Consider the following 27,586-nt stretch of genomic DNA (forward strand, 5'->3'; position numbering starts at 1 on the left):
AGTAGAGTGCATCACGCAACACCCAGGTTTTTCCAGCACCTGTCTTGATAGATGGGTGCTGGAAATGTCGATGTATCACTACATCAAAGAGCAGGGACAAATAGGCGATGACCAGCCCTTTCACAAGTAAGTAATGATGACCACCTCCATCGCTGTATAATTGAAGACAAGAAAAGGCAATATCAATTCAGAAATGAGATTTTTTTCTCCCTTTGAAGACTAGAAATATAGAAAATAGATATAATAAAATGTATCTACATGTATTTAGTAATAATATTACAAGTTTTCAATAAATTTAAAAAAAACTGTCAATTAAATGTACAAACATTGTTTTCTTCCCAACAATTTCAGGTTATATCGATACGTGGCCTATAGGAACCTTGTCCGTTGGGTTTGGAAGAGGTTGGGGAGAAGGAACCGTTTGCCACTCCCTGTTTGTGCTCGGGACAAGATACGTGCTGCTTGGCCTGCTCCGGACAATGACGGGTACACAGGATTCAAGTATCCTACGTTCAATTGATTTGGTGTGACCGTTCAATTGATCTGTGATAGTGAACTCTGATGGTGCTATGAATGAACTCTACAGTTTGTTAAACCTCGTTTTTGTTTCTTCTACAACTTTCATCTTGTCCTGCTTGTCGTACTTTGAGCACACTGGACCTGGAATAGGATGAGTCACTTGGTACTTGTCCTTTGCATCTCTTGCCAATTTGTAAGATGGCAGGTCATCTCCGCTTCAGCAGGTCCTCCAGAATTAGCTGTACATAGTCTGAAAACATAAAGGGAAGTATAAATACAAGTAATCTTGTTTCTTCTTGTTTCTTGCAGTGCTAGCACTAAAGTAACGATGCTGGCCGTTATACCTACCATATGTTGATTCAATTTTGACCTCTTTTGCTACTGCAGCTCCTCCTCTCCCCTTGGGGTATGAAATCGACCACTGCGGCTGTTCATCTTGTCCCATACGCTGTTTCCGATTTGAATTTTCATTAAAGTGGAGTGTGGCGAGCAGTAACCTGTAAAGAGAATTTGTAATACTGGCATGACTGGTCAATGCTTTCAATCAATGTTTTACTCGCCTCACGCCTTATAGTCCAAGTAGAGTGCAAGAACAAAGTTCAGTTGCATCACGAATAAGGAAAAGTGGGCTTTGATAGCACTCACTCAAAGCATTGCATGAAATTTTTTTCTAATTTAGTATTGACCCCTGAGAATACATTGTAGTCTATCATACCTTGCTTTCATTGGCTCATAGAAGAAATGGCGGGATTTGGGAGCGAAATAACCAACAATTTTGTGATACGACTCAAGAGATGAAGTCTGTACTCCTGGTGAAACCTTTCTGATGTCCTTGAGCAATATCTTTTGAGTGAGAATCAGCGTAAGTTCCTTGTGGGCCTTGCTACCTGAAAGAGTAATACTGGTTTAAGTAATAAGGAACAAAGAATTAACAGGGCCAAATGACTAGCTGTTTTTCTTTTGATTGAGGGCACTCCTTACTTGTCAGTCATGCTGGTGCTGGTATGAAATAATTCAACAAAAATTCTCAAGACAAATTGCATTCATAGCATGGGCTTTATGGCATTTGCAAGTTCCTTTTAAAACGTAACTTTAAACGAACCTTTCTTGATCCATTCTCTGTCTTCTAGAGGACCATGAAGACATTTTGGGTACAAATCCCCATGCCCATCGTGTGCGTCGGCAACATGGTTTAGAATGGAGAGCCACTTTGCTTCAACCAAGTCACCATTCCCATTACTTGAGGCAGCACACCAGAAGATATGGTTGGACACTGATTGGGACCATTTTGCGAGTATCCTGCAATAACACACCTTTCGCGATATGCCAGCAATCAAACCAGTGTTGTACTCCAGGCCATTTGTCTCTCAGATACTTTTTGATTTGTGAATGCCGATCTGTGACCATCTCTGCAATTGCCAATTTCTTCTCGGTAACAAGTAGTGCCATGCTACGTTTCAAACCCTCGAGGTCCATCCAGTAAGAATTTTTCACTTCATTTGACTGAAAAATAAGTAACCAATAAACCATGTTATTCATGTTTTTAAACCTATTGCTGGTAATAACTATTGGGATATAGAGAAGGATCTGATCAATGTGGGGAAGTTATCTGTCTGTATGAGGATGAATGGCACTATAAAATTGTAAGTGAAGTGTAAAGTTAACACTGACAGTGAACAATCAATTTCATTAGGGAAGTCAGCAATCCATTTTGATGGAATATTGACTTCTGATTTGTTCCAGAAGGTTTGTCATGTTGACATTGCAATGCACTATTACTCATGTACCTGTACAAGGCTTACATCCAGCACCTTACCGGCTGACTCATCCATCAAACTGTAGCTCCCATATTTGGCAGTGTGGCCTGGCGAGCAACACCTCGCATCTCCAGCCAAGGACAGTTGTTTCCTCTTTCGCTCCTTAAACATACTGTCTTGCTTCCTTTGCCAGACTGCGAACACTGATGGTATGAGGTAGAGGCCTTGTATAGTGTAGAATGTCCTTCGGCTTATCACTGCCACACCAATGTTTTTCAGGATATTGAGTCCTCTTACTGGACTTGAACCAGAATATAGAATTCCTGAAACAATTTAATGAGAAATCATAATACTGGTTTGGCTTTCTTTCAGGATTTATGAATTTACCCTTGTTTTGGTATTTCCGGTGGTCCTATTTTTTATTTTTTATTCTCCATATCTCAATAGCATAGAAAACATCGAAAAAATCATTTGTTGCAATTTGTTCCATGTTTTTTCGTATATTGACCCGACTAATGTTTTAAGAATCATGCAGCATATGTATGTAGCCTACCTGCAGCCAAAAGCAAATTTCCAATGGGAAGCTGTCCTTTAAATGGTTGTGATGTCCATTCCTGTTGATGTTAATTTTCACAAATCGCCATCACCATCACAGCTGTGCCAAGTGTACGGAGTGCGACTCGACATGGTGCCCTGCAAACTTGACAAAACATGAACAGAAGCCTCAAGCTTGATTCAAAGACAATGAATTTTCTCTCATATTGAGGGGAGGGCTGTTCATACTCATTGTCGAAATCATAATGTTTGCCGGATCTGAAATAGTAAATAATTATGGTTAAAGATTTGACAATGATTGTTTTTTATCAGTTTATAAACTCACTGTAGAGCATCATTAGTGAGTCCTTCATGAAAAAAGTAAAGTTTTATTAGTGTTAACACTAATAACAGGTCCCAGAAACTGCCATACCGGTACTTTTATGACCATCATTCTATTCATTCACTCTAATACAATTCAATTGTTTTAAAGAATCAATTTCTCAAGAAAGCTACAACAAACACTTACACATTTTCATCATCAAGGAGCGAGTCATCAAATTCTTGACAATAATCATCTTCACATGGCTCCCAGTCTTCATCGTCACTGTCAGGAACAGGAACAAACACACTCTTTGGAAACGTATCCATTCTTGCAGTTGGTGACTTTTATCAGTTACAACCTGTTAAGGGTAAAGCATTGTATACAGAATCTGAAATGGACTTCTGGACAGGTGAATTCCAGATTGCAGAATTAACTGCCAATGAAAGACATTCCAACGATGAGTGTTATGCTAAATTGTTGAATAGAATACGTACTAGAACCAAAAAAGATGCACTGCAAAAAGCTGACATAGACTACAGTCGCGTGAAACTGGAGAAAACCCTGATGCCCTGCACATATATCCTACAAGAGCTCAAGTCAACAATTACAACTTAAATGCTATTCAAACAAATTGCACAGACTTGATTAAAATAAATGCTCAAGACTTTCAACGCGATAAGACATCAGGTAAACTCACATTACGACACTTAACCACACTACTTAAAGACAGTTATCTATTGTCATCACTGGTTTTAGCAATTGGTGCTCGTGTTCAATTGACTTGCAACATAGATGTATCTGATGGTCTTGTTAATGGTGTAGTTGGAAAAGTAACTAATATAGAATGCCAGAATGAAAATGAATTGCCAAAAGTCTATGTTCATTTTGACGAAAAAAGAGTTGGGCAGAAATATCGATCTTCACATAACAACAGTTATTTCCCGAGCATTCCAATAGAGCCTCAAGATGATCATCTACAGAACCACAATATAGTCAGGAGACAACTACCATTGAAACTTGCATGGGCAAGTACTTGCCACAAAGTACAAGGTCTAACAATGTCAACAGCTGTAGTATCAATGAAAAAGATATTTATGCCAGGACAAACATATGTTGCCCTAAGTCGTGTGTCTACTTCGAAGGGACTTGTTGTTGAAGATTTTGATGAAAACCAAATCTACTGTGATCAAAGAATTGCACCTTCAATAGCTTCAATGCCCAAACTTTTGCCCTCCACAACTACTCCACAACATTTTAACATCTTACTTCACAACATAGAAGGCCTGCAAAATCACTATGAAGATTTAAAAAATGACAAACGTCTTCTAAACAGTGACATTATTTGTTTGACAGAATCACAGGAACAATACATGCCAATTGAATCATTTTAATTCCTTTCATAAAACACGAGCAGAATCTTTTGATGATAATCAGGAATATGTTCATTTTAAAAATCAGAAACATGGGGGTGTTGCTATTTATAATCACCAAATGTTGGAATGGTTTCAAACAATCCCAACTGATACCAGAAATATTGAACATGCTGCATGTGCCATAGCAGATGTGCTAATAATAGTTATCTATCGATCACCTCATTATGCAATTCAGTCATTCAAAACAAATCTTGCAATGCTATTGGAAGAAACCGATCAACATTACCAAAAGGCAATTTTTGTAGGTGATTTTAATGAAAATATCAGTCAGTCTTCAATACTCTCTCTGTTCAGACAGTATGGATACAAACAATGGGTAAATGAGCCAACTACTGAAGGATACACAACCATAGATCATGTTTACTCTAAAAACATAAAATGCCAGACTTAAATTCTACAGACATATTACAGTTACCATCATGCAGTAGGCATATCACTCCACACTTTTTAGGGCGTCCAAAGTCTGTACATCAATACATGTAGTCATATACTATACGCCCTAGCTATAAAAAATTTTCAACCAACTTTGTGAAAAATGTCATCGATATATGCGCAACCTCTATAAAAGAAAATTAGCAAATTTGACAGGTGAAGTGAAGATTGCCGGGGAATACAACAAAAATTTCGAGTTGTATGCATGCACTGTTCGGAAAATGCCGTCAGAAAAATTAAAAATAGTAAACAATAATATTTACAGATTGATACGAACGAATTTCTAGTTTTTCCAATGTAATACAATAAGAAAACGGCACTCGTGTGTTTTTTGAGTGGAAATATCACACGAGTGCTTTTCTTGGCCGGGAAACCCACGAGACCGAAGTGGGTTTCCCAGCCAAGAAAAGCACTCGTGTGATATTTCCACTCAAAAGTGGGTTTCCCGGCCAAGAAAAGCACTCGTGTGATATTTCCACTCAAAAAACACACGAGTGCCGTTTTCTGTTTATCACATGTCACCATATTTGACTTTTTAGTAGAATAGCTGTTCAAATGGTGTCCGTCCTGCAATCCATCCATCCATCCATCCATCTAGGGACCCATCTGTGGACAAAATTGGACATTTCTGATTGGGAAGGCCTAGCCACTTCGTTGACGGTGCTAAATTAGGAGTTGCCCAAGGTGAACTCAAAACACGAAAAATCAGCGCGATCCGACCTGTATTAAGAGAATGAGGTCATTTCGCGTTTAGATTTCTTTCCCTTTTTACCTCGGTCCACAGAGCAAATATTGTTTTCAAATGTGGCTGAATATTTTTTAATATTTTTTCATTTTTTACTTTTAATGGAATTGATATAGTTTTCACCGCCAGTTGGCGCTGCAGGCACATTGACTGAATTTTGGCGATTTCAAATTTGGCGGTGGCTTTTTGCAAGCAGTGCCGCTGATTGGCCGATCGATAGAAGAGATGCCACCATTTAAAAATGGCGGTAGTCGCTGCTTCAATGAAGATGAGTGAACTTTCTCATGTTCAATCGGTTGATACTCTTTTAATCAACATGACCATGTACCTGAAATTTGTTTAGGTACTGAAAAGAGTCTATATAATTCAGATTTATCGATAGTTTTTTATAATATTGCGGAAATTTTGTGCACAAATTAGCGAAAGTTGGTGCTCGTCTCATGTCATTTTAGAGCGAGAAATTTGTTTCCGTCGATCTCTACCACTGAAAAATCGCTTGCATAGCTTCGAATTTTTGTGAAAATAAGTATCTGAACTTGGTTTCAAATAGTCTAGAGAGTTACCTTTGTGGTGATACATATGGTATGTGATAAATATTTGTAGAATTTGTGAAATTCGGTTTTCAAACGTGCCGATGAAGCAAGCGATCTCGCGTGAATTTTGCAAGTCCTGATATGTTGACCGGGTGTCAAAAATCACTCGCCTAAATTCAATTCAAAGATCAAAAATAATATCTGAACTTAGTTTCAAATAGCCTACGCAATTATCATTTCGGTGATATATAATGCATGCATGTAATAATTGATTAATCTGCCTAAAACGCGCGATTAAAACGGCGAAAGATCGTGATAAACACTCTGGTGGCGGTCGCACTAAATAACTACCGGTAGGGCCCGGCGTCTGGCGGAGAAAAAAAGGTAGCGCCCGGAGGTTGAAACGGGATTTTTATGCACTTTTAACTGTATATAAATGTTGTTTGGATGTATTTCTAACAGTTCTGTAACTTTGATGACCAAGCTTGCGCCCAAAGTTGGTAAAATTGATGCTTGTTTATGGACTGCGCTAGCGACCGGAGAATTCGCCGTCGGCCATTTTGGCTACGGTCCCTGAGTTGTTGTGGATGGCAATTTTGCAACAAATTTCGCCATTTACGTTTGTTTACAATTATTTTGAAAGTCACATTATGACATCGTAGTATGAATCCCACTGCAGTTTCGTTACGCAGCAATGCTCATGTTTTTGGTTTGCAATCCTGTACTGTCTGTACACTGCGCTGTGCATCGCTGTACTGTAGCTGTAAAAAAGACAAAAACCATAGCCTAGCCCTGTAGGACAGGCTTAGAGTATAACACAACAGGCCCTCATGATTCATTTGATGGACAACTTATTTGATAGTACCTCATCATTAAGTCCACTAGATCCTGTTCTGTCACATGTTGTAGACGATAGACAATTTTCAAAATGTAGTACACCACTCGCTCATCTTTAAGCCCAGCTCTCGGCTCACATCATGTGGGCACGGTTGGCTGTTGAGTGTTATGGTTCAGTCTGTGAGACTAATTTAAAGAGGTTACACTTTTATTTTGAATTGGAAAACAGCCCACAGGACTGACTTTTCACTGAGTAATAAGTGTGCCCTTCGAAGGTTAAGTCTCTTTCTGGATTTGCTTCCATAGATGCCTTGTTCAGGATATCATCTGACCGATGCCTGATCAAGCACAGACTGTATCCGGTGGTGTACATTTCCCCGTCTATGTCACCCTTTTTTATTCAGTCAGTGTTAATTTCTCTTCTCTTTTTTTACAGATCAACTGTTGTTGGTTATTGCAAGAGGAGTCGTTGGCACATTTCAAGTCCAGGAAAGCACTTGCTGTTCCCACATTCAGAGTAAGGTGTGCTTACTCGTTTTACTGCTTTCCATTCCCGGAGAGCGTTATCAAATATCTGCCGCAAGGCAACAAATATCTGCCGCAAGGCGCTTCAAATATCTGCCGAAAGGCATCAAATATCTGCCGCACCAATAAAGTTCATTTTGTTAACCAACTCTTTATCTTCTTTTCTTCACATACAAAAAAGACCGTCCCAAACATTTGGCTGCATCCACTTCATCAATGTCCAGACAACAGTCGGTTCATTTGACCATTGTAAAGCACCAGGCCCCACCTCACAAAATACACTGTAATAATTATGTACCTTGTGTCCATGTGCATGTTATTAGTTCCACCTACGCTGCATGAAGACAAGGACTCCACTCTTTGACGTCACCACACAACTCCTTGACGTCATCACACACCCCACTACTGCAACGGCAATAGAAATGACTTTACGTCATAATACCAGGGTGACGTCAACTCAGTACTTCAGCATGCACTGATATAGCAAGAAGGTCTTTCGCATCAGCACCTCTGCGTGGTAGACGTTATAGCTTCACGTTGCCTCATAATAACGGTACCGACACACACTTGGCCCTTGCCTTCACTTATCCATTTCAGCTGAGCGCCAGGCCCTTGGGCCTCTTGTTAGGCAAATCGAACGTGTTAGAAGGCGGACCGTGTGATACGGAAAAATATCGCATGGTTGGATCGCACGCTTGACTACGGCAAAACTTGGTTTAAAAAATGGGTTTTAACTGTTTTGGCACGTCAGAAATTCCCATAAATGATGCTGGGTAGATGGATTTATGAATTCTCCGGGATTTTTACTTAGTTTTTGGCAACTTCGCTGTCTTTGCATGACATTACAGACAATTTTGTACGAAGCTTCGACGGACCTTGACATGTGATAAAAGCCATCCCTATACGCCGACAGAGCACAATGCACGTACTACGTTGATGTCGTTGTTAAGTCTAACCAATTCCACTACGGCCGTCACCAACTTGACATCTTCAACCGAAGACGAATTCACACCGACCGTACCTATCATGTTTTACACCTGGGGATTGGGTCATCGTCATTTGGCTGACAGACCAGAATTAGCAAGTGAATGTAGCTTCTGCGAAAGAGGATGCAGCTGAAAGATGCAGACCCCACCTTGGCAATAGCCCTACTAGTACTAATATTCCATCAACTCTCGTTCCAAACTAACAAAGCCATCATTAACTTAAAATCCAACGCCCTATGTTTTTTTTTAAAAACATTTCTTGTTAAACACATTCCCACAATGTACCATGACCCTAACAAATGTCGTTTCTGTCGCATACTCACACCATATTACCACCATGTCAGAAACCAAGTCTACGCACTTCAATATGCTGTTTTTGTTGTAAATAATCTAATAATAAATGTTGACCTAAGCTTCCTAACTTTCTACATTTCAGAAACAATTTCATCTCCAGTAAAAAGCCATAAAGAGTATGTACACCAAAAATAACCCAAGACAAACCCCTTCTCTTTTCAGATCAACATGGATATTGCAAAGGCAATCAAGTTTCCTCAAAACAACATCAAGGCACCACTGAAGGCAACCGTCGTAGCAGTTGGCCCACAGAAATCATTTCAAAATACCAATGGAACAAACGTGTGGACAGCAGCCATAGCTGACAAGACTGCAGCCATGAAGATCAATATTTATGACCAGACACATGCACAGAAATTTATACCAAACAACACGATCCTCATCACCAATTACTCCTCCAAAGGCACACACATCACAACTAATAACAAAACGAAGATATACAAAACCAAGACAATGGTCATCTCAACCGAACTGAGAACAAGAGCCAATGACATAATTAACCCACCTGATGCCCCACTTGTCACCATTCAACAGGCAACATCATCACCCTTGAAGACCACAGTGACAATTGAGGGAACAGTAACACAGGTAAGTCAATCTTAATTCATTTCGTACTATAGTAAACGGCTACTGTAGCAATCTAATCTAACCTACCTTTCTCAAAAATAAGCAAGTGTAAATGGTGCACCGATCTCGGCATAGTTCCCATTTGAGATATGCGCGTGTGCAAACTTTGGTACTTTTAATTAGTTTGTGGGAATGTGGAACAGCGTGTTCTTCTTGTGTGTGTAAAATATTGAAGACTGGGTCGCGTTTACTTTAAATTCCTGAGGAAATTTCTACGTGAGACGGTTGTGTGAATTAGCACGATGTGGAGATGGATTCGGAGAACCACAAACAATTCAATTCAATTCAATTTATACCTAACAAACAATGCCTATAAGGCTGTTAAGATTACAAGAGAAAATTATGAAAGAAATATAAAAATATGACTGTCCGAGCAGCAAAAAATCCACTGTTGCTCTGTTGTGGAAAATCGGTCAATTCAAGGATGCAAATTTGCTTATTTTAATACTTTTCCCCTGTAAACTTGGGTGATCGTTGGAAAGAAACACAAACTTGCCTCATATGGCACGGTTCCACTGTGCTAATGTAAACGGGACAGATCGGCAGAAACTACCCAAGTTTGTATCCCTTTTGTGAAAGTTGCAAGTCATTTTCAGAATTTAACACACACTTTTAATTTACAGCAGAGATTTGGGAATTATGGAAATTGTACTTGCAAAAATGCAAACAACAGTACAAATCTGCAGCATTATACTCATAAGAAAAGTTAAGAGTAGGAAGCCCTGTAATGTTCCCTATTGATAAATTCTTTAAAAAAAAATACTTTCGATGTGTCTTCCATGCCCATATCTTTTTGACAAAATTCCATTTTCAGGCAGATGCTATTCGCATGGTAAACCTACGCAATTCACCACAATCAGTCCCAATCAAAGACTTGACCATCAAGACAAAACAGGCAGCATTCGATGCTCACTTTGGAGAGATGCCGCAACAGCAGCCACGATCCCCCAACCTGGTGATTTTGTGCGAATAACAAATGCATATGTGGGCCGCTTCCAAAACACCACAAATCTCAGCACCACTGAATCATCTACAATCACTGTAAGTAACAGATCGAACCTCCACCTTCAGGGTTTCATACAGAGGGGGGACATGTCCCCCCTTGCTGAGCCAGTAACAACAGTTTCCAACCTCAAACATAGGAATTTTATGCCAAGACAAGGGCATCCTGGAAACTGTAGCTCTGTAAACAATGCATTATAGTATTGTTGATGAACTAGTTCTCAAGTTAGGAAGCACAAGAGTCTGCAGATCATTTTCATCACTAAACACTCTACAATTTGAATACCAATTTATAAAGAAACTACATTCTACAATTGATTCCAATTTTGTCAGTCAGCCTCTGATATTACCATCACTATCAATAGTAGAAGGAAAATTACAATATTGTCATGCATTTCATAAAGAGCTGGTAATTTAAGCAGTATAAACATGACTAAATGTACTTCTTTAAGAAATGAATTGCATACATTTTAAGAGAAAACCCTGCAAATGAACTAGGCAAATATTTAAAATGTGGACAATTTGGTTAAAAATTTCCTTTCAATTGAGAACTCCACATAACAAATTCCCATTCAAACATAACCTTCACATCTTGTATTTCAGACTCCTGAGCAACCACCAAATGACATCATAACAACCATGATTGGCATTGCAGACACAGAGATGGAACATGAAATTACAATTCTCACAAATGACCAAGAACAAAACTGCGAGGAATTCACCACCAACTTGCCAGCACTACTACAGTTCCTCAACTCTGTCGATGACCTACCACCAATCAGCAACATCACTGACATTGAGGACAATTTGCCCATTGCACTCAATTTCTCTGCAAGCCATACCAACAACATCATTGAGTATCGGCCAGATCATACCAACATGTAATAGTCGAGCCTACACTGTACATGTTAGCATAATGCAGCCGTCAATGTGAATCCTGTACTCCCCCTCCTCAGGCACTCGACACTTAATTGGCGCATTTTTGTTCGGACACCGTGACAAACACAAAGGTATCCATTGTGTTTGTCATGGTGTCCGAACAAAAATGCGTCAATCAACTGTCATATGCCCCAGGACAGGGAGTACAGGATTCACACTGACGGCTGCATAAAGCAATAACCATAAAGGTTCAACTAAGAAACATGGATTTGCTCCTTACCTCCGGAATTTTCCGATAACTTTGCAAAACATCCCCTAATGGTGGAGATTTTGGTCTTAAAATAAAGAGCAGATAACAAATATAGTCTCAATTTCTCAATACACCAAGTACTTACAGAGATATACGGCCTGAAACATAAAAAATACTGCGAATGATCTATAGCTAGGGTGGTATAGTGTCTTTCTCAGATAATAGATGGCGAGGACACTCAGCCACCTGCAATAAGCATAGTAGGTATTGTCATTATAATTAGAATCAACCTCATTCCAGGTAACAAACCCTTTTGTGGGAAAGGTAGTCAGTGTCTCTAGTCACAGATCGTTCGTCACCCAGTATTTTCTTTTGTGGTACTGCTTGCCTTTCAGGGCCTATATTGGTCGTCGCGAGAGCAGACCCTTATTGTCAGGTTCTGTCATTATGTTTGTGGCAGCATGTGCCTAGCAACCATGCCTAGCAACGGGCATTTTACACTAAAAAATATCTTTAAAATCATTTTTTTTAAAATTTGGTTCCGAGGAATTGTTTGCAGTACATTCAGCCTCTTTGTCACCAATTTTGAGACAAATCGGAGTAAAAGTGTAGACGCTGAATCGATTTGTTTCAGGTCCGTTTAGCTAAATGGCGAGATTGACTATGAATGAAGATAGTTTTAGCCCTAGGATGCTCGGCAGTTGTTGAATTGAAATGCGAATTGCGTTGCCAGTATTTGTCCTATCGTAATAAAACTTAAGTTTTCATTAAAGTTCGTTATCTTGTTCATTAAGTCCTTCGTCTCATGTAAAATGCGAAATGAATAAAACAAGCCTATCGGCGTCTGATTCACAATGTGGTTTGTGAGGAGTGTCATAGTCGTCAACAGTGTAGCTTACGTATTTCGAAGACCAGTGGAATTGGCGGCGTCAAATTATTAGTGAAATTTATAATTTACAAATTACAAATCGTTTATTGAAACCGTGTAAAAAGTTACATTTTACATAAGATGAAAGTACAATGACCATAAGCATGATGAACTAAATAACTGGTGTGACATTGTTGTGGATTTGGTGGTGTGCAGCTGGAGGAGTGGACAATGTCACAACCAGGGTTCCTACATTATGTACAGTGGAACCTCCGTTAGTAGACACCTCTCTATTAAAGACAACCTTTCCAATAAGGACACTGGTTTTGGTCCCAAATTGGTTGTTTCCATTCAATTTTGACTTCTCTAATCAGTCTTTGGGTGTTCCGAATGCTTGACACATTTCGAACATGTTTTGGTTGGAAACAACCCTACAGTCTTGCACTTATGGCTGAATGAATGACAGTGCATTTTCGTGTAAGCTCGGTGACGAAATGCTGCGACACTATTCGTCACCAACATGCTTGATGGGTGGTGCCATCTGCACAAAGGACGATGAATTAAATAACTGATGTGACATTGTCGCTGCATTTGCAGGTGTCCACATCGAGGAGTAGATGATGTCACTACATGTACCAGGGTTTGTACTTTCATATACAGTGGACCTACTTTTTGTGGACACCTTTCTATTTAGGACAACCTCTTTAATAAGGACAGTAGTTTTTGGTTCCAAATTGGTTGTTTCCATTCAACTCGACTTCTCAGTTTAGGACACCTCTCTGTTAAAACAGCACTTTTCAGTCCCTGGGGCATTTCTGGAAATTTCATGCTATAGAGCAATTGGTTCAGCTAAGTGACAAGAACAGTACTATAAGACGGTTTTAAAAAGTTGAAAATTATTTATTTAAATGACATATGAATGGTTCAGCAGTAATTGGCAGTGTGCATTATGTAATGAAATATGATTTACATAATATAACATTTTTGTGACAAATAGTACAGATGATGGATAAATCGATACAGTGGATAGCTGTTAGAATATGCAATACATGCAATAGCATTTGTTTTTATTGAGATTTTGCGAGAACCAAGTGGTATTTTGACAAGATAATAGAAAGCCAATAACACTACAAGAACATGACTTCAATACATTGACATTGTAGTACTTGGTATACTAAAAATATTCAAAGATGGGTATCTTGAGTTAAAGTACAAGATGTATGAATGAAGGAGGCACTCTGGTAAGAAATGGTGTCGCTAATGAAAGATTAGAATTAAGACATATCTCTGTATTTCATGTGGTGTACTGACAAATGGTGCAGTTTGTTAGCAATTTTGTACATAGTTGGTGTGTCATGTTTATTCATACATCTTGCTATATAAAAGCGAGTGAGAGAGGCATTGTGACATTAGAGTGTTGTATATCTATAGAATATGTGACCCGTCACAGCAAAACCAGGTACATGTCGCACAGAAGATGAGCCTAAATGACACCAGGAGATAATGGAAGAAATTGATGTGCTCATATTTTACAAAAGGCAGACAATAGATAAATGAACAAACAGTCCGTCTCAACCTGCCAAGCTCAGAGCGACATGCGCCTGGTTTTGCTGTGACGGGTCACATATACAAAGTTTACATAAAACAAGATTTGTATGTTTATTTAGGAGGAGTACAAAAGTTGTATATAAAATGCCGACTTCATAATGATTTATAGGACACAAAATTTGACATGACAGCATTTTATAAAATATGAATAATCTATAATGAGAATAGTTTTGTAGCACCAATGATTTGAAAATACTGAATTTATTTATTGCATGAAAAGAACACAAAAAACAGGACGATTACATGATTGTCACATGCTTGTCACATGCGTGAAATATATTGTCATGGATGGGCATTGGGAACAAAAAGAATTGCTGTTATCAGCTGCATTGGTAGCGATTGCTTTAGCTGATTTTCAGAAACTGACAGGAATGAGAATGTTGATATAGTGTTGAAAAAATATTTTTATAACATACATTGCATTCAAATAACACTAAGAAGTAGACGAGTACTAATTTCGCACACTTGAAAATATATGGACATTGACTGTCACTGGTAGTGGTAGTAGAGTAATTACATGCCATCAGCAGCACTAATTCAGACAGTTTTCGCTGTGCTTCAGTAACTGACTGGAATGACTAAGTTTGATTGTGCTGAAATGATACATAATAACGTACATTGCATAAACAAAATGATTACAAGATTTGTACTGTCTTGAAATATATGGACAGGGACAGTCACTGGAAGTTTGACATGCCATCAGTTGCACTGCTCCCGACAGTTTTCACTGTGCTTCAGTAACTGACTGGAATGACTAAGTTTGATTGTTCTGTATTTGCCTCCATTTGGATTTTGTGAACAAAAGTTACTAACCTTGTGTAATTGAAGTGTCGAATTCGCCTTGGTCGAAATGATAATACAGTAAATAAATCTATTGAATGTTGCTGAAAAGAAAACATTTACTACGTTAGAAGCCATGTACATGATAACACCACCACCACCATTATCAATATCATCACAAGTCAACTGGGGAATATGTGTGATATTTGTTCAAAACTTGCGTATATGGTATTTGCAGGTCTATTGTATTGTAACATATTTTTCACTTTCAAAATTAACTTTTTTACTAGAAATTATGAATCAATACTAACCGTAAGAAGCGTATGAAATTACAGAAGGCCTTCGTCGAAAAATGTAATGTACTTGTACTCATTCGTGTCATTAAACCTGAAAGCAGCACAGCATAACAGTGAAATTACCGTGACATCAATGGATGTCAAACTAACGTAGTGACGTAAATTTGAATTCGAAGTGCACAATTTCACAATTAAGGTTTTGAACACATTGAGAACTGAAAAACTTCATACAAATGCTTTCACACCAATGATATGATTGTGGCGCTCCTGATGAGGTATCGCCCTCTGCTAAGCAGCTTTGGTCGTAACTAGGGTAAATGTTTTTTTCAAGTGATATGAGCGATGCAATACCTTAGTTACCACCAGCGCCACGTAGCAGTCAATGAAGTTGTGCTGGTACCCCATTAACGTCATGCTTCAAATTTGAAGAAATTAATATTACCTTCATTAAGTACGTAATTTACACCAGGCCTTTGTCGAAAATGTAGATCTCGAAGTCTAACTGTATTAATGAAAGAAAACATCAATGTGACAATATGGTCTACTATTTATGAGGGGGAGAACGGGTATTTTCGGGACACTGGGATGGGCCGAAAATAACTGTCGGGATTCGGGATAGACACCCTTATTTTAGCGGGATTCGAGACAAGCCGTGTTTTGCGTCACGATTCAGCTAAAATTGCATATTGGGAAACGGGATAAGCCTTTTTCCTAACGGGACGTCGAGACAGTTACCCCCCCCCCCCTTCCCCGTTCCCACCCTCATGACATGTAGCATTGATTGATTGTATTGTAGGCCTATTGTTACTCACAATCTATTTTTTTGTAATTGATACTGGTAGTGGTAGTATCAATGTGAAATATGCCACACGTTGGGAGCATGCAAGGCCTAGTACAATACACCATCATCACAATCAAATATTTCAATAATACACTGTCAACGAGAGTGAATGTTCAACCATCAATCACGTGCATTGTAGTGTAGCCTACATCCCCCATGACGGCTTGCGCCCCGCTGACACGACGAGCACATGGCTGAGCCAATCCATCGCCTATACACTACTTTACAAAAATCGACACCTACTGAAACTTTCACTAATTATTCTCGGAAATGTACTTTATCGTTACATCAATAAATGCACATTCGAATTTCAAAACTACCACTTATTTTTGCCGTGAAACTGACCTGAGTTATCGAAACACCGTCACTACGAAAAGAGGAAGAAGCAGGTCCGCATTTATCGAAATATTGCTAAATATAATTGTCAAAATGTCGACCAAATTACCAATTAAATCACAATAAACTTATCAAATGTTCACTCATGCCTTTGGGTGAAAAAATACTGATTTTTCAATCATTCTCAATTTTACAAATCACCAATCACAAAAAGAAATAATGATGCAATTACCCAAAATAGATGAGATTTGACCACTGGTATAATTCCGCCATCTTGGATATCGGCATCGTCACCACCACTTCAAATTCTAAAGTCTTATTCAGGCCTAATGTGTCACCTGCTGTGGTAAAATGGCTTGTTTTATCAATAAATAACAAAATATGATCTTTGTAAATAAAATCGGAGATCTTCTGGTGTGTTTTTATGTGAATTTATTACGAACTATCAATGCAGCGCAGGGCAGCCATCGTGTTCTCATGCGTAGTGGCGATGCGATAGCCATCCGCGGCACTGCTTTTCAAGATGGTGGCAATTGCCCAGTGCTAGAGGCGTTGTAAGGAAAATTGAGAACAGGCCCCTAATGAATGAACTCTCAACGATATCGATATATTTTCGTAATTCCAGCACAACTGTTCAACAATGAACGTCCACCGACAATCCCACTTAACGAATATTAATATCAATTCATATCATGTATCTTAAAACGCTTTTATTTCATTTTAAAAAGAGTTATCGAGTGAACGATGACCTCCTACCGTACCCTCGAAATAAACAGCCAAAATGACCACAAAAACACCTTTTTGGCTCACCGTAAGGGGAGTCTATACGATAGCGCTGTGTCCGTCGTCGTCGTCGTCGTCGTATCCTAACAGTGGCACGTTTCTTAACTGCTAGGGCTATGAACTTGAAACTTTGTACACAGAATGCCCTAGGTCAGCTGACCTCTGACACTGATTTTCGGTCCGATCTGATTCTCTGTTTGGCCACCAGGGGGCCAAATGTCGATATCTAAAAAGTGTGATATCTCGCTTATTAGTGACTTGTTTTCGATAAAACTTTTGTTGTAGGTACTCATAGCAAATATACATTTTATATTATACGGGTTTTTAATTTGACCTTGTTTTCAAGGTCGCAGAGGTCATATGGCGTAAATTGGCCATTAGAGTGTAAACTATGGCACGTTTCTTAACCACTAAAGCTATGAACTTGAAACTTGGTACATATAACCCCCTATATCACATAGCCTCTGGTGCTGAATTTTGGTTCGATCTGATTCCTAACTTTGCCACCAGGGGGCCAAAAGTGGAAATCTAAAAAGTGTGATATCTCGCTTATAAGTGACTTGTTTTCGATAAAACTTTTGTTGTAGGTACTCATAGCAAATATACATTTTATATTATACGGGTTTTCAATTTGACCTACTTTTCAAGGTCACAGAGGTCATATGGCGTAAATTGGCCATTAGAGTGTAAACTATGGCACGTTTCTTAACCACTAAAGCTATGAACTTGAAACTTGGTACATATAACCCCCTATATCACATAGCCTCTGGCGCTGAATTTTGGTTCGATCTGATTCCTAACTTTGCCACCAGGGGGCCAAAAGTGGAAATCTAAAAAGTGTGATATCTCGCTTATAAGTGACTTGTTTTCGATAAAATTCTTATGGTAGGTACTGTTTGGAAGAATACATCACATATTTTACGGGTTTTCAATTTGACCTACTTTTCAAGGTCACAGAAGTCATATGGCGTAAATTGGCTGTTAGAGTGTAAACTATGGCACGTTTCTTAACCAGTAAAGCTATGAACTTGAAACTTGGTGCATATAACCCCCTACATCAGATAACGTCTGATGTTGAATTTTGGCCTGATCTGATTCTTTATTCGGCCACCAGGGGGCCATAACGGAAAAAGGAAGAAGTGCAATATCTTGCCTATTTGAGTGAATTGTTTTCGATAAAATTTTATGGCAGGGACTCCTAGCAAGGATACATCACATTTTCTATGATTTTTGGATTTGACCTCCTTTTCTAGGTCACAGAGGTCAAATGGCGTAAATTGACCGTTCGAGTGTAACTATGGCACGTTTCTTAACTGCTAAAGCTATGAACTTGAAAGTTGGTACATGTAACCCCCTACATCAGATAATCTCTGACACCGAATTTTGGCCTGATCTGATTCTTGATTTGGCCACCAGGGGGTCAAAACTGAAAAAGTAGGACGTGCAATATCTCGCTTATTAATGACTTTTTTTCGATGAATTTTTTATTGCAGGGACTCTTAGCAATCACACGATATTGATCTTGTTGATGTCATAGACAATTATTGGTTGGATCATAAACTTATATATACTGCCCTGTCTTATTACTTGACATCAATACACATCTAAAAAAAGTCTTCATGCCTGATTGTGTTCACCATATTCACCTCTAAACTAAGCATGATCCTGCCTAATAAAAGATGTATACGGTGAGCACAATGGCCCCTGGCCGTTTCATTAGAAAAAAACAGCGATTTTTACGAAATAAATGTCATCAGAGACGAAACTAGACACTAATTTAGCTAGGTATGCACAGTAATAGTACCTGAAGTGATCGATTTCAAGGAGAAAATACACTGAAAACAACTTTTCAGGAACAGAAATAAGATCACATTGTGAATAATTATTAATTGGGAGCTCAAAATTGATGAGCGTGTATACGTAGCATGCAGGAATGTTGTGCTCAGGCCAGCGAGCAGTATGGTGAGTTTCTTCACAAAGCTACGTGTCTTTATCGATGATGTATGAAGAAACTACGAAGACCCAATGTAAGCAGTAATCTAATCTGTAATACTCTCAAATTTCAACGAAATCAATCAAGTATTTGCCGAGAAATTAGAAATTACGCACAACTTTACAGGATCGCGTCAGCCATAATAATGACATTAATGTACATGCAAATGAGGACTGTCACTTGCTCGTCAATACCGAGCAGCTAATCACGTGGGCATAATTATGATAATAAGGTACAGCGGTGGAAAAATTCAAATTCAAATTCTTTATTACTCTAAAACGCTAAATAGTCTGGTTCTCTGACCTCGATCTCCGGGCTTTTGGTAGGGTTTAGGAACGGGTCAGGTAACAACAACCGTCTACAAATAACACGGCAGAAAAGAGGAGTGTTATTTTTAGATTCAGCCATTGTTGTAATTTCCCGAGCCAATTATCGTTTTACGGTCGAATTGAGCGCTGTATCTGTCCTAGGATTATGCACTATTATTGAACACATCATTCTACACTGTAGAAATACCGGAATTACTCTTAAAATGCGCGATTACGGTTATTTTATGTTTCAGACAAAGGGGTTTCCCCATATAATGACGTCACTTTTAGCGATATTGTCATTTTCGCAAAAGTACGATTTGGGACGCTAAACTTGTTCTATTTATAGATTTTTGTTATTGCCTGACCTACGACAGCGAGAGTGAGGTCAGGAGCCCAGACTATAAAACGCCCACTAGGGGCCAACGGTTACATAAAATAATTACAAAATATACAATATAAAGTTACAGGGTATACAAAATAAGATCACAAATATTTAAAGACAAAAACATAATAATGGAAATCAGGACAATATAGAGTTACGCAGTTTAAAGAACTCGTTGATAATCGCAGCAGAGGGAGGTGAAGGATTTTTCAGAAAAATTGTAGTCAGATCCGACAGAGACAGAAAATGGAGATCACTTCTATTACAACTGCAATGAGTTTTGCTGTTTTGACGCATATTTAGGGCACACCGCAAGGAAGTGAAAATCATCCTCAACCTCCCCTGACTTGCAAACCTCACACTTTCTTAGACTACAGTGTCCCCCAGTTTTGATTCTTAGACAATGGGCTTCCAGCATTAATTTTGTGATACAAGCCCTGTGTTTCACTGATTTAATATCATTTAAATATGTTTGAAGTTCAAATGAAAACATAAGATTACTATACATCGAGTTTTTTATTTGTTGCGATTTCACCAAAAATTTCATGTTGACAAATATCTCTAATCGTTTACTGGGCATTAGAGTATAATATTTTCCAGTTATCCACATTAATATTCATTTGATCAAGCCATAGGTACCCCAACCCGGAGGAATTAAGAACAACATTTCCAAACTTTGGGGACGTTCTGGCATCAACGCGACGACCCATATTCGCCTATAGGCTTGTATCTGAAAGTACTTGGTGTATTTGAGCAATTGAAGCGGTATTCATTAGAGAAGATTGCATTCCTTATTTTAAGACCAAACTCGTGACAGTAAATCAATTATGTAGCAATGTTATCGGCAAATTTCATGGACAAAGTGCCAATTCCCATGTTTCTGAGTTGAACCTTTATGGTTATTCCTTTATGATGTTAACCCTACCCAAAACTTTTAAGCCTTTCCATCTTTTTGAGTTTGAAATATTGTATTCTTGTAAGAGAAAGAACAGGGTGGATAGAGACAAAGTTTCCAAGGTCTTTGGATGCGGCTCCTAGGCCTGGGAAGGGCCTGAATACCAACCCAAGTCGAATTTTCATGAAACATGAAACTGTGATTATTTTTTTTTTTGTTATTGATTTTATTCAGTTTTATTTTTAATTTTTATCGTAATTTCTAATTTTCCTTTTGGAAAATTTGCTTTAGGCCTAGGTTTCTCCAAATCAAAACAGACTTTATGTACCTCGATTGAGGTCTAGAGGTGCATCATTGTCTACCTCGAAATTGAGATTGTCAAATTCGAAGTTTGATGCTTCCCTAAAGCAAAAATAATCAAAGAATGTTGAATATTATTAAATGGATATATCGTGAATTTTAATGCAGGAAAACCGCCAAACATTCATCCTACGGCAATTGAATTCCCCAAAAGTTGGAAACTGCTTAAAATTCATGACAGACGTTTTGCCTAATACCGTATGATGTCGGTTTAAATGAAAGAATTTGCAAATCTCAGTGTCAGGTTGACAGTTACATTAACCTCATTGAGGTCTGTTGTCACGTGCGGGTAATTTTCACGGTGCCCGTTGTCGCGAAATTAAACATAAACATTTTTAAATGGCAATCATGAAAAGCCCTCCCACCAGCAAACACTGAAAGAACAGGGTGGATAGAGACAAAATTTCAAAGGTCGTTGGATACGGCTCCTAGGCCTCGGAAGGGCCTGAATACCAACCCAAGTCGAATTTTCATGAAACGTGAAACTGTGATTATTTTTTATTTTGTTGTTGATTTTATTCAGTTTTATTTTTCATTTTTATCGTAATTTCTAATTTTCCTTTTGGAAAATTTGCTTTAGGCCTAGGTTTCTCCAAATGAAAACCGACTTTATGTACCTCGATTGAGGTGACTTAGAGATGCATCATTGTCTACCTCGAAATTGAGATTGTCAAATTGGCAAAGTTTGAGGAACTGACTGTGGATTTACCTGCCTGGGCTTGAAAACTTCAGATTTTTTACAAACCATGAGGTAGGAATGGGTAGTAAAATTACAGAATCATTCAAGGGTGCAATTGATTGAGTTTTCGTGTTGATTTCGACACATACTTTTAGTTTATAAGTGGTGAGCAGTGAAACACACACAGCCACTAATGCATAGTCCAAATTCGGATTTGATGTAAAATCAGAATAGAGAGGTTAAGATCCCGAACGGGAACGAGAAACGTGAACGTGAATTTGGTACTGTTTGAACTTCAATAGCAGGTGATGTCATTCCCATTCACATTTGCCATTCCCATTCAGGATCTTAACCTCTCTATTAAGTTCAATACAAAACGACAAATGTACCAAAACTGCCATGCAAAATGTAAAGATATTTTTTTATATTAAATATATTTTCAAATAAAAACTATTTTCCTTGTTACCAAGTACCATGACTATTTTTCGCGCCTTGCCTCCTTATGAATCTCGGGATTTCGCATCATCGGCTTACACAAAATGGCAGGCTCTTCCATCTCTCCTACAGCAGGGATGCAGCATATATTTGAATAATAACACGGTGCACATAATGAATTTGCAACGAGCTGTGCATTTCCTTCATTAGACTAGTGCCTGGTCCTACCGATGCTGTGAAGTCACTTTTGAATTTTGCTGAATGCAGAACCAGTCTTCACAACCGCACTGCCCAGAGTCCCAGGTAGTACATGTTTGTCAATGTGTATTTTTTACCCATAATACAACAGTCCAGACACTAATTTCAACATGAGTACATTCCATATGAAATTAGGTCGCTGACAAACGGCCATAAACGAAGAATTTTTCATTATGCTATAGTCCATATCTGAAGTTCGTCTTTGAAACTTTCAGGTTTTCAATTTTAAAGCTGAAAATAGAATGCTTGAGAGTCAATTTGAATTGGCACCGATGCTTATAATGCCCTATACTTGGTCAGGATTGTTCAGCATTTCTAGAAAAACAGTGTGATACACTCCTGTCATGGTGTTTACTGCCTTGAAAATTTGTCCAAGACGAATGTTAGTGCAGACCTTGTCAAGAAAGGGAGCAAACACCATCTGTGAGAGGAATGTAACTGACAGTGTAAAAGAAGAAAGATTCTGGGTCTTTTTTGTGGTATTTTAAAATTCATGTAAATTTTATATCTTGTTGAACATTTTATTAGTCCTTTCATTCAATCCATTCGTGACTTCCAAGCAATTTCATGGGACCCCTGCCCTCTCACTTCAAGCCACCTTTGCCCCCAGCCTGCTGTCTTCAGTTTTCTCGAGTGACTGGATTGCTGCATGTGATGAAGGGCCTGGTACTGTTCCATGAACAATTGCAGATTGTACTTCCAGAATTAAGAAATCTGATTTCTTAATCCTGCAAGTACTTGTGGTTTTTCCGAGACACACTGTAAAAATATGCCCAAGGTCTGCCGAGATGCATTGATTGTCACAACCACCAGGAATGGATGCTATTATCCTACTGTCTCTGACCCATTTGATTCAACTGAGTCCATGCAGCACAATCCTGGATGAAGCGTCTTGAACCTGTACACAGGAAAAAGATCCCAGGCAGGTATCATCTGTTCCTTTGGCCTGCTACATGTCTGCAGCACCGCCTCTCTTGTGGCAGTTCTAACACTTCACTAAGTCCCCTGGGATGAGATTCACAAAAAAACTTAAGTCCTAAGTTTCAGTAAGATCGAACTTTTTCATTGGCTTAAACCATGTCACATGACCATGTTCACAAAAAATCTTAAGTCCATAATTTAACTTAACATTGTTAAGTTTAATTATGGACTTAAGATTTTTTGTGAACAAGGTCCCTGGAACTGGCACAGCCATCCGTCACAACCAACCAAGCAAACTGGATTGATGAAGGCACAAGCCAGTGTCCGTCACCAACCTACAGATCCACAAGACAAAGTCACAACTAGAGAAACCCACAGGACAACGTCACAACCAGCAAAACCTCATCCTATCGGTGTCCCTCACCATCAAGGATACCAAGACTCAAGCTTTCCTAGTTGTGACCTTGTCTTTTGGTTTATGGCCCATAAACTGCAGTCCTTGGGAAGTGCACCTTGCAGCACCACCCTGCTTTCCTAGGGATTGGAACAATTCCCGATGGTCCTGTTCCTGTCCTCACTATCCATGGTCTTCTGCATGTCTATTGGAGTCTTTCTGGAGGCAATTCAGAGTATAATTTTCCTGGCAGTGGATCATACAGTCAAACCTACTGTATTAAACCAGAATTGATGAATGCACCAAGAACATCTTCTTCACAAGATGCACGCTGGGCGTGGCAAATAACCAGGTTTTCGAAAATTATATGTTTGTTTAGTTTGCAATATGGAATAGGAAGGGTTGGGAGAGTTGAAAAGATGTGCAATATGAAGTAAGAAGTGTTCAGGTTGAAAATGGTTGTGGGAATGATTTTTATGCAGTCAAGAAGAAGTTAATTTCAAAGTTGTATATGAGAAGTTTTTATTTAGAAATTACAGTACCTTCATGGAGTTAGCATAACTGAAGTTATACAGGCATAGATATATGATGAAGACTACAAGCATCTGTATTTAATCATTGATGCATTTTGTGTACTAGTATATTAGAATGTGTGTCATTTCTCAATTATTCATCGAGTCTGAAAACATTGATAATGAACTGAACTTGAAGGTAACAGCAAGTACCTTACTGTAAGTAAATGGTGCATGATGAAGATGGCTGTAGTCTTCATTGCATATGTATGACTGTATAAGTAGCAAGACTCTCTTGAGAGTACTAGTATATACCTGAACTAACTAGTGATGAATTGTTGTACCGTGATGCTGATTTCAGCCAGTGAAGATTTCAGTATAAATCCGAGGGGGTGGACATCTTTATGTTTATGGAAACAGTGGTGATTAGTGCTTGGAGGTGGCATCCCGTGAATGAACGACTGTTAGTATTTCCAATATCATAAGTTATTTTTTTCGGGTTCAATCCAAGTAGACATGAGAATGCAAAGGCTATGGCCATGACGCCACAAATAGGGTCACTTGATTGTTGCGTCACATCAACATATTCCACATTATCATTGTTTATCTGGTTGTAGACAAGGCATAACTGTAGGAATGTTTGTTGCAAATGTTCCGAGGACATTAAAGAATCGTAGATGTAAATTCTTTTAGACGTAGAATGATAGTATGATGTACTCCAATGGTTTTTTAGAGGATGGATTAATATTGAGTCCTTGTCTGCTGGTATTGGTGGTGGACGTTTGTTTGAATCTTCACTTTGAGATAGAAAGTGCAACTCTGCTGGAGAATAGTAACCGATATGTCCTTTGTATTTGAGGCGATTTGCATAAAGATGCATAAGGTTCATGGCTGCCATGATGACATCATCAGTGATATCAGTGTTGCCTACAAAATATTCAACTTTCTTGTAGTTCTGGAAAGAAAAAAGAAATTGTACAATGGATTTGATGAAGGTGTGTGCGAGGTCAGGGATGATAGTGAATTGTCTTGGAAAAAATGGTTGACAGTGCTATTGGTGGAAGAGGAGTTGAGGAAGTGGATGGTTGGAAAAAAAGGACTTTAAGCTGTCATCTATATCATCATCTCATTTTTGTGTTTAAAGATGAAGTTGAGAATGAAATATTGTAAGGATGAGTCATGTCATAGTTATGATTTGAAATGAATGAACTGACCTGTCTCTTTTCAGCTATATAAATGGCATGACGGTGTGCTTTCATAGTATTTGATGTTTTCTTCAGTTTTGGCATGATTATATATCTAAAGAAAGGAGTTAAAGTGTACCAATATCTATTGCTGTGCCCAAGGGCCATGGATTCTAACATGACTGGGACAAGAAACAATAAAAAATATCATTGGTATGGCCGTATCTGCTATGGTAGGGACAAGAAACCAATATCCATTGATGTGCCCAAAGGACTAATGGATTCTAACTGACTGGGACAAGAAACAATAAAAAACATTCATTGGTATGGCTTTATGTGCAATGGTAAGGACAAGACACCAATATCTATTGCTGTGCCCAAGGGCCATGGATTCTAACATGACTGGGACAAGAAACAATACAAAATATCATTGGTATCGCCTTATCTGCTATGCTAGGGACGAGAAACCAATATCCATTGATGTGACCAAAGGACTAATGGATTCTAACTGACTGGAACAAGAAACAATAAAAAACATTCATTGGTATGGCCTTATGTGCAATGGTAAGGACAAGACACCAATATCTATTGCTGTGCCCAAGGGCCATGGATTCTAACATGACTGGGACAAGAAACAATAAAAAAATATCATTGGTATGGCCTTATCTGCTATGGTTGGGACAAGAAACCAATATCCATTGATGTGACCAAAGGACTAATGGATTCTAACTGACTGGGACAAGAAACAATAAAACACATTCATTGGTATGGCCTTATGTGCAATGGTAAGAACAAGACACCAATATCTATTGCTGTGCCCAAGGGCCATGGATTCTAACATGACTGGGACAAGAAATGATAAAAAATATCATTGGTATGGCCTTGTAACTGACTGTGACAAGAAACATTGAAAAAAGTCATTGGTATGGCCTTTATATGATGTCCAGATTTAAATCATATCTTACTTTTATTCGTGTGAAAATAGTGCTAACGGAACAGTAAAAACAAAGAACGGGTAGGCCTACCATACGATCTCGGTTCAAACCGGCAACTGTCTTCCTACATGAATGAGTAGCGTGACCAAATAAGGAATCCCATTGACAACATTTTTACGCGGGCTTTTATTTCATTGGTTTAAAGAAGTATGACGCATAAATTATTCATCGAGACCTGTGAAAAGCGTTCTACAACTCTGGATCGGCGGCGTCAATTTAAGCCGCGATTTCTATGAAATCTGACACTAATTCTGGGAACTGAGAAGACATGAACTTAAGACCCATCTCGCCCCCACCTCCCCCCACCCCCTAGATTTTAAAATGCAGATCTGCACAAGTCTCAGGACCCAAGTTAGACCACCTAAAAAGCCGGAATGCAACTACGCAGTTGAGTTACCGTACGTCGTTAGACCAAGCTGCATTTTGGATCATCTTTCAACGATCGTCGACAAACTATTTCTCAAATCAATCTCAATCAATTGAACAATCCAAGCCTTCCCTAATGTTTCATCAATACCTGCAATAACACAGGCAGCCAAAATCGCCCATGAAGTTGTGAATTCGATGAGAACTTACCTCTTGTATCTGCGTATAATAGCTAGACACGAAGCGTTCTCCGGCACTGTCTCCTTGCTTCTGAACTGCGCAGACTCCGAGACGTGACGTTGGCTTCACGTGGGACTGCACGTGGGATAACTCGCACAAAATTTAAAATGCCCCCCCCGATGGGGTCCTCACTAAATTGCGCTAGTAACACAACCTGGTGCAAAATTCATGAACTACGCTTATTGATAATGAAAGAGAAAGCTTTGCTCTCTATGATCAGATTTGTTTCATGATCCCCAATTGGGAGAAATCAGCTTCTGGAACAGTTTTTGGAAAATTTCGCTCTGTGCCACCTAGTGGCCAAACCGCTCATCCTGCGGAACCCACACTTGGTCTGTTCAGGAGTTCTAAAGGGTGTCAATGGCTAAAAGGGAAAATCAAAAGAAAATCTCCAGTCGTTTCAAAGTTATC

General features: G+C 38.8%; 2 protein-coding genes and 1 long non-coding RNA gene across 5 annotated transcripts in view; 1 reads left to right on the forward strand and 2 right to left on the reverse strand.

Moving 5' to 3' along the window:
• The window catches only part of LOC135490671 (uncharacterized), a 78,556-nt gene extending 66,957 nt beyond the window's left edge, over positions 1-11,599 (forward strand). Inside the window, exons 1-4 of one of the 2 annotated variants that reach the window (XM_064776002.1) lie at positions 5,999-6,088; positions 9,143-9,568; positions 10,422-10,648; positions 11,213-11,599. In XM_064776002.1, coding sequence (XP_064632072.1) covers positions 9,149-9,568; positions 10,422-10,580 — 579 coding nt within the window. In that variant the 5' untranslated portion in view covers positions 5,999-6,088; positions 9,143-9,148 and the 3' untranslated portion in view covers positions 10,581-10,648; positions 11,213-11,599. Of the gene's footprint in view, positions 1-5,998; positions 6,089-9,142; positions 9,569-10,421; positions 10,649-11,212 lie in introns of those variants that run through there. The other variant, XM_064776001.1, reaches the window with a different exon arrangement.
• On the reverse strand, positions 189-11,821 carry LOC135490670 (uncharacterized). Of its 2 annotated transcripts, XM_064775999.1 has the most exons (8): positions 11,769-11,821; positions 3,340-3,493; positions 2,830-3,089; positions 2,307-2,599; positions 1,833-2,022; positions 1,235-1,406; positions 868-1,016; positions 189-769 (listed from the first exon to the last, which is right to left on the reverse strand). In XM_064775999.1, the coding sequence occupies exons 4-8, from the start codon at positions 2,445-2,447 to the stop codon at positions 726-728; spliced, it is 696 nt and encodes a 231-aa protein (XP_064632069.1). In that variant the 5' UTR covers positions 2,448-2,599; positions 2,830-3,089; positions 3,340-3,493; positions 11,769-11,821; the 3' UTR covers positions 189-725. The 2 variants fall into 2 exon arrangements, with proteins under 2 accessions (XP_064632069.1, XP_064632070.1); XM_064776000.1 differs by lacking the exon at positions 11,769-11,821 and having other exon boundaries at positions 190-769; positions 2,336-2,599; positions 3,340-5,191.
• Positions 11,822-13,306: 1,485 nt separating this feature from the next.
• On the reverse strand, positions 13,307-17,258 carry LOC135491449 (uncharacterized). The gene is made up of 5 exons (XR_010447829.1): positions 16,477-17,258; positions 15,733-15,792; positions 15,306-15,381; positions 15,028-15,098; positions 13,307-14,807 (listed from the first exon to the last, which is right to left on the reverse strand). It is a non-coding gene; the product is annotated as an uncharacterized LOC135491449 (long non-coding RNA).
• Positions 17,259-27,586: the final 10,328 nt, after the last annotated feature.

This window comes from Lineus longissimus, chromosome 7 (genome assembly GCF_910592395.1).
Source record: "Lineus longissimus chromosome 7, tnLinLong1.2, whole genome shotgun sequence".
In the NCBI taxonomy this organism is placed as follows: domain Eukaryota; kingdom Metazoa; phylum Nemertea; class Pilidiophora; order Heteronemertea; family Lineidae; genus Lineus; species Lineus longissimus.

Coding starts and splice junctions, on each gene's coding strand:
- LOC135490670 (XM_064775999.1), bottom strand. CDS start 2,447: ATGTTTAAGGAGCGAAAGAGGAAACAACTGTCCTTGGCTGGAGATGCG. Junction 1,407..1,832: donor TTGCTGGCATATCGCGAAAG/GTGTGTTATTGC, acceptor TTACTCTTTCAG/GTAGCAAGGCCCACAAGGAA. Junction 770..867: donor CAAAATTGAATCAACATATG/GTAGGTATAACG, acceptor TTATGTTTTCAG/ACTATGTACAGCTAATTCTG.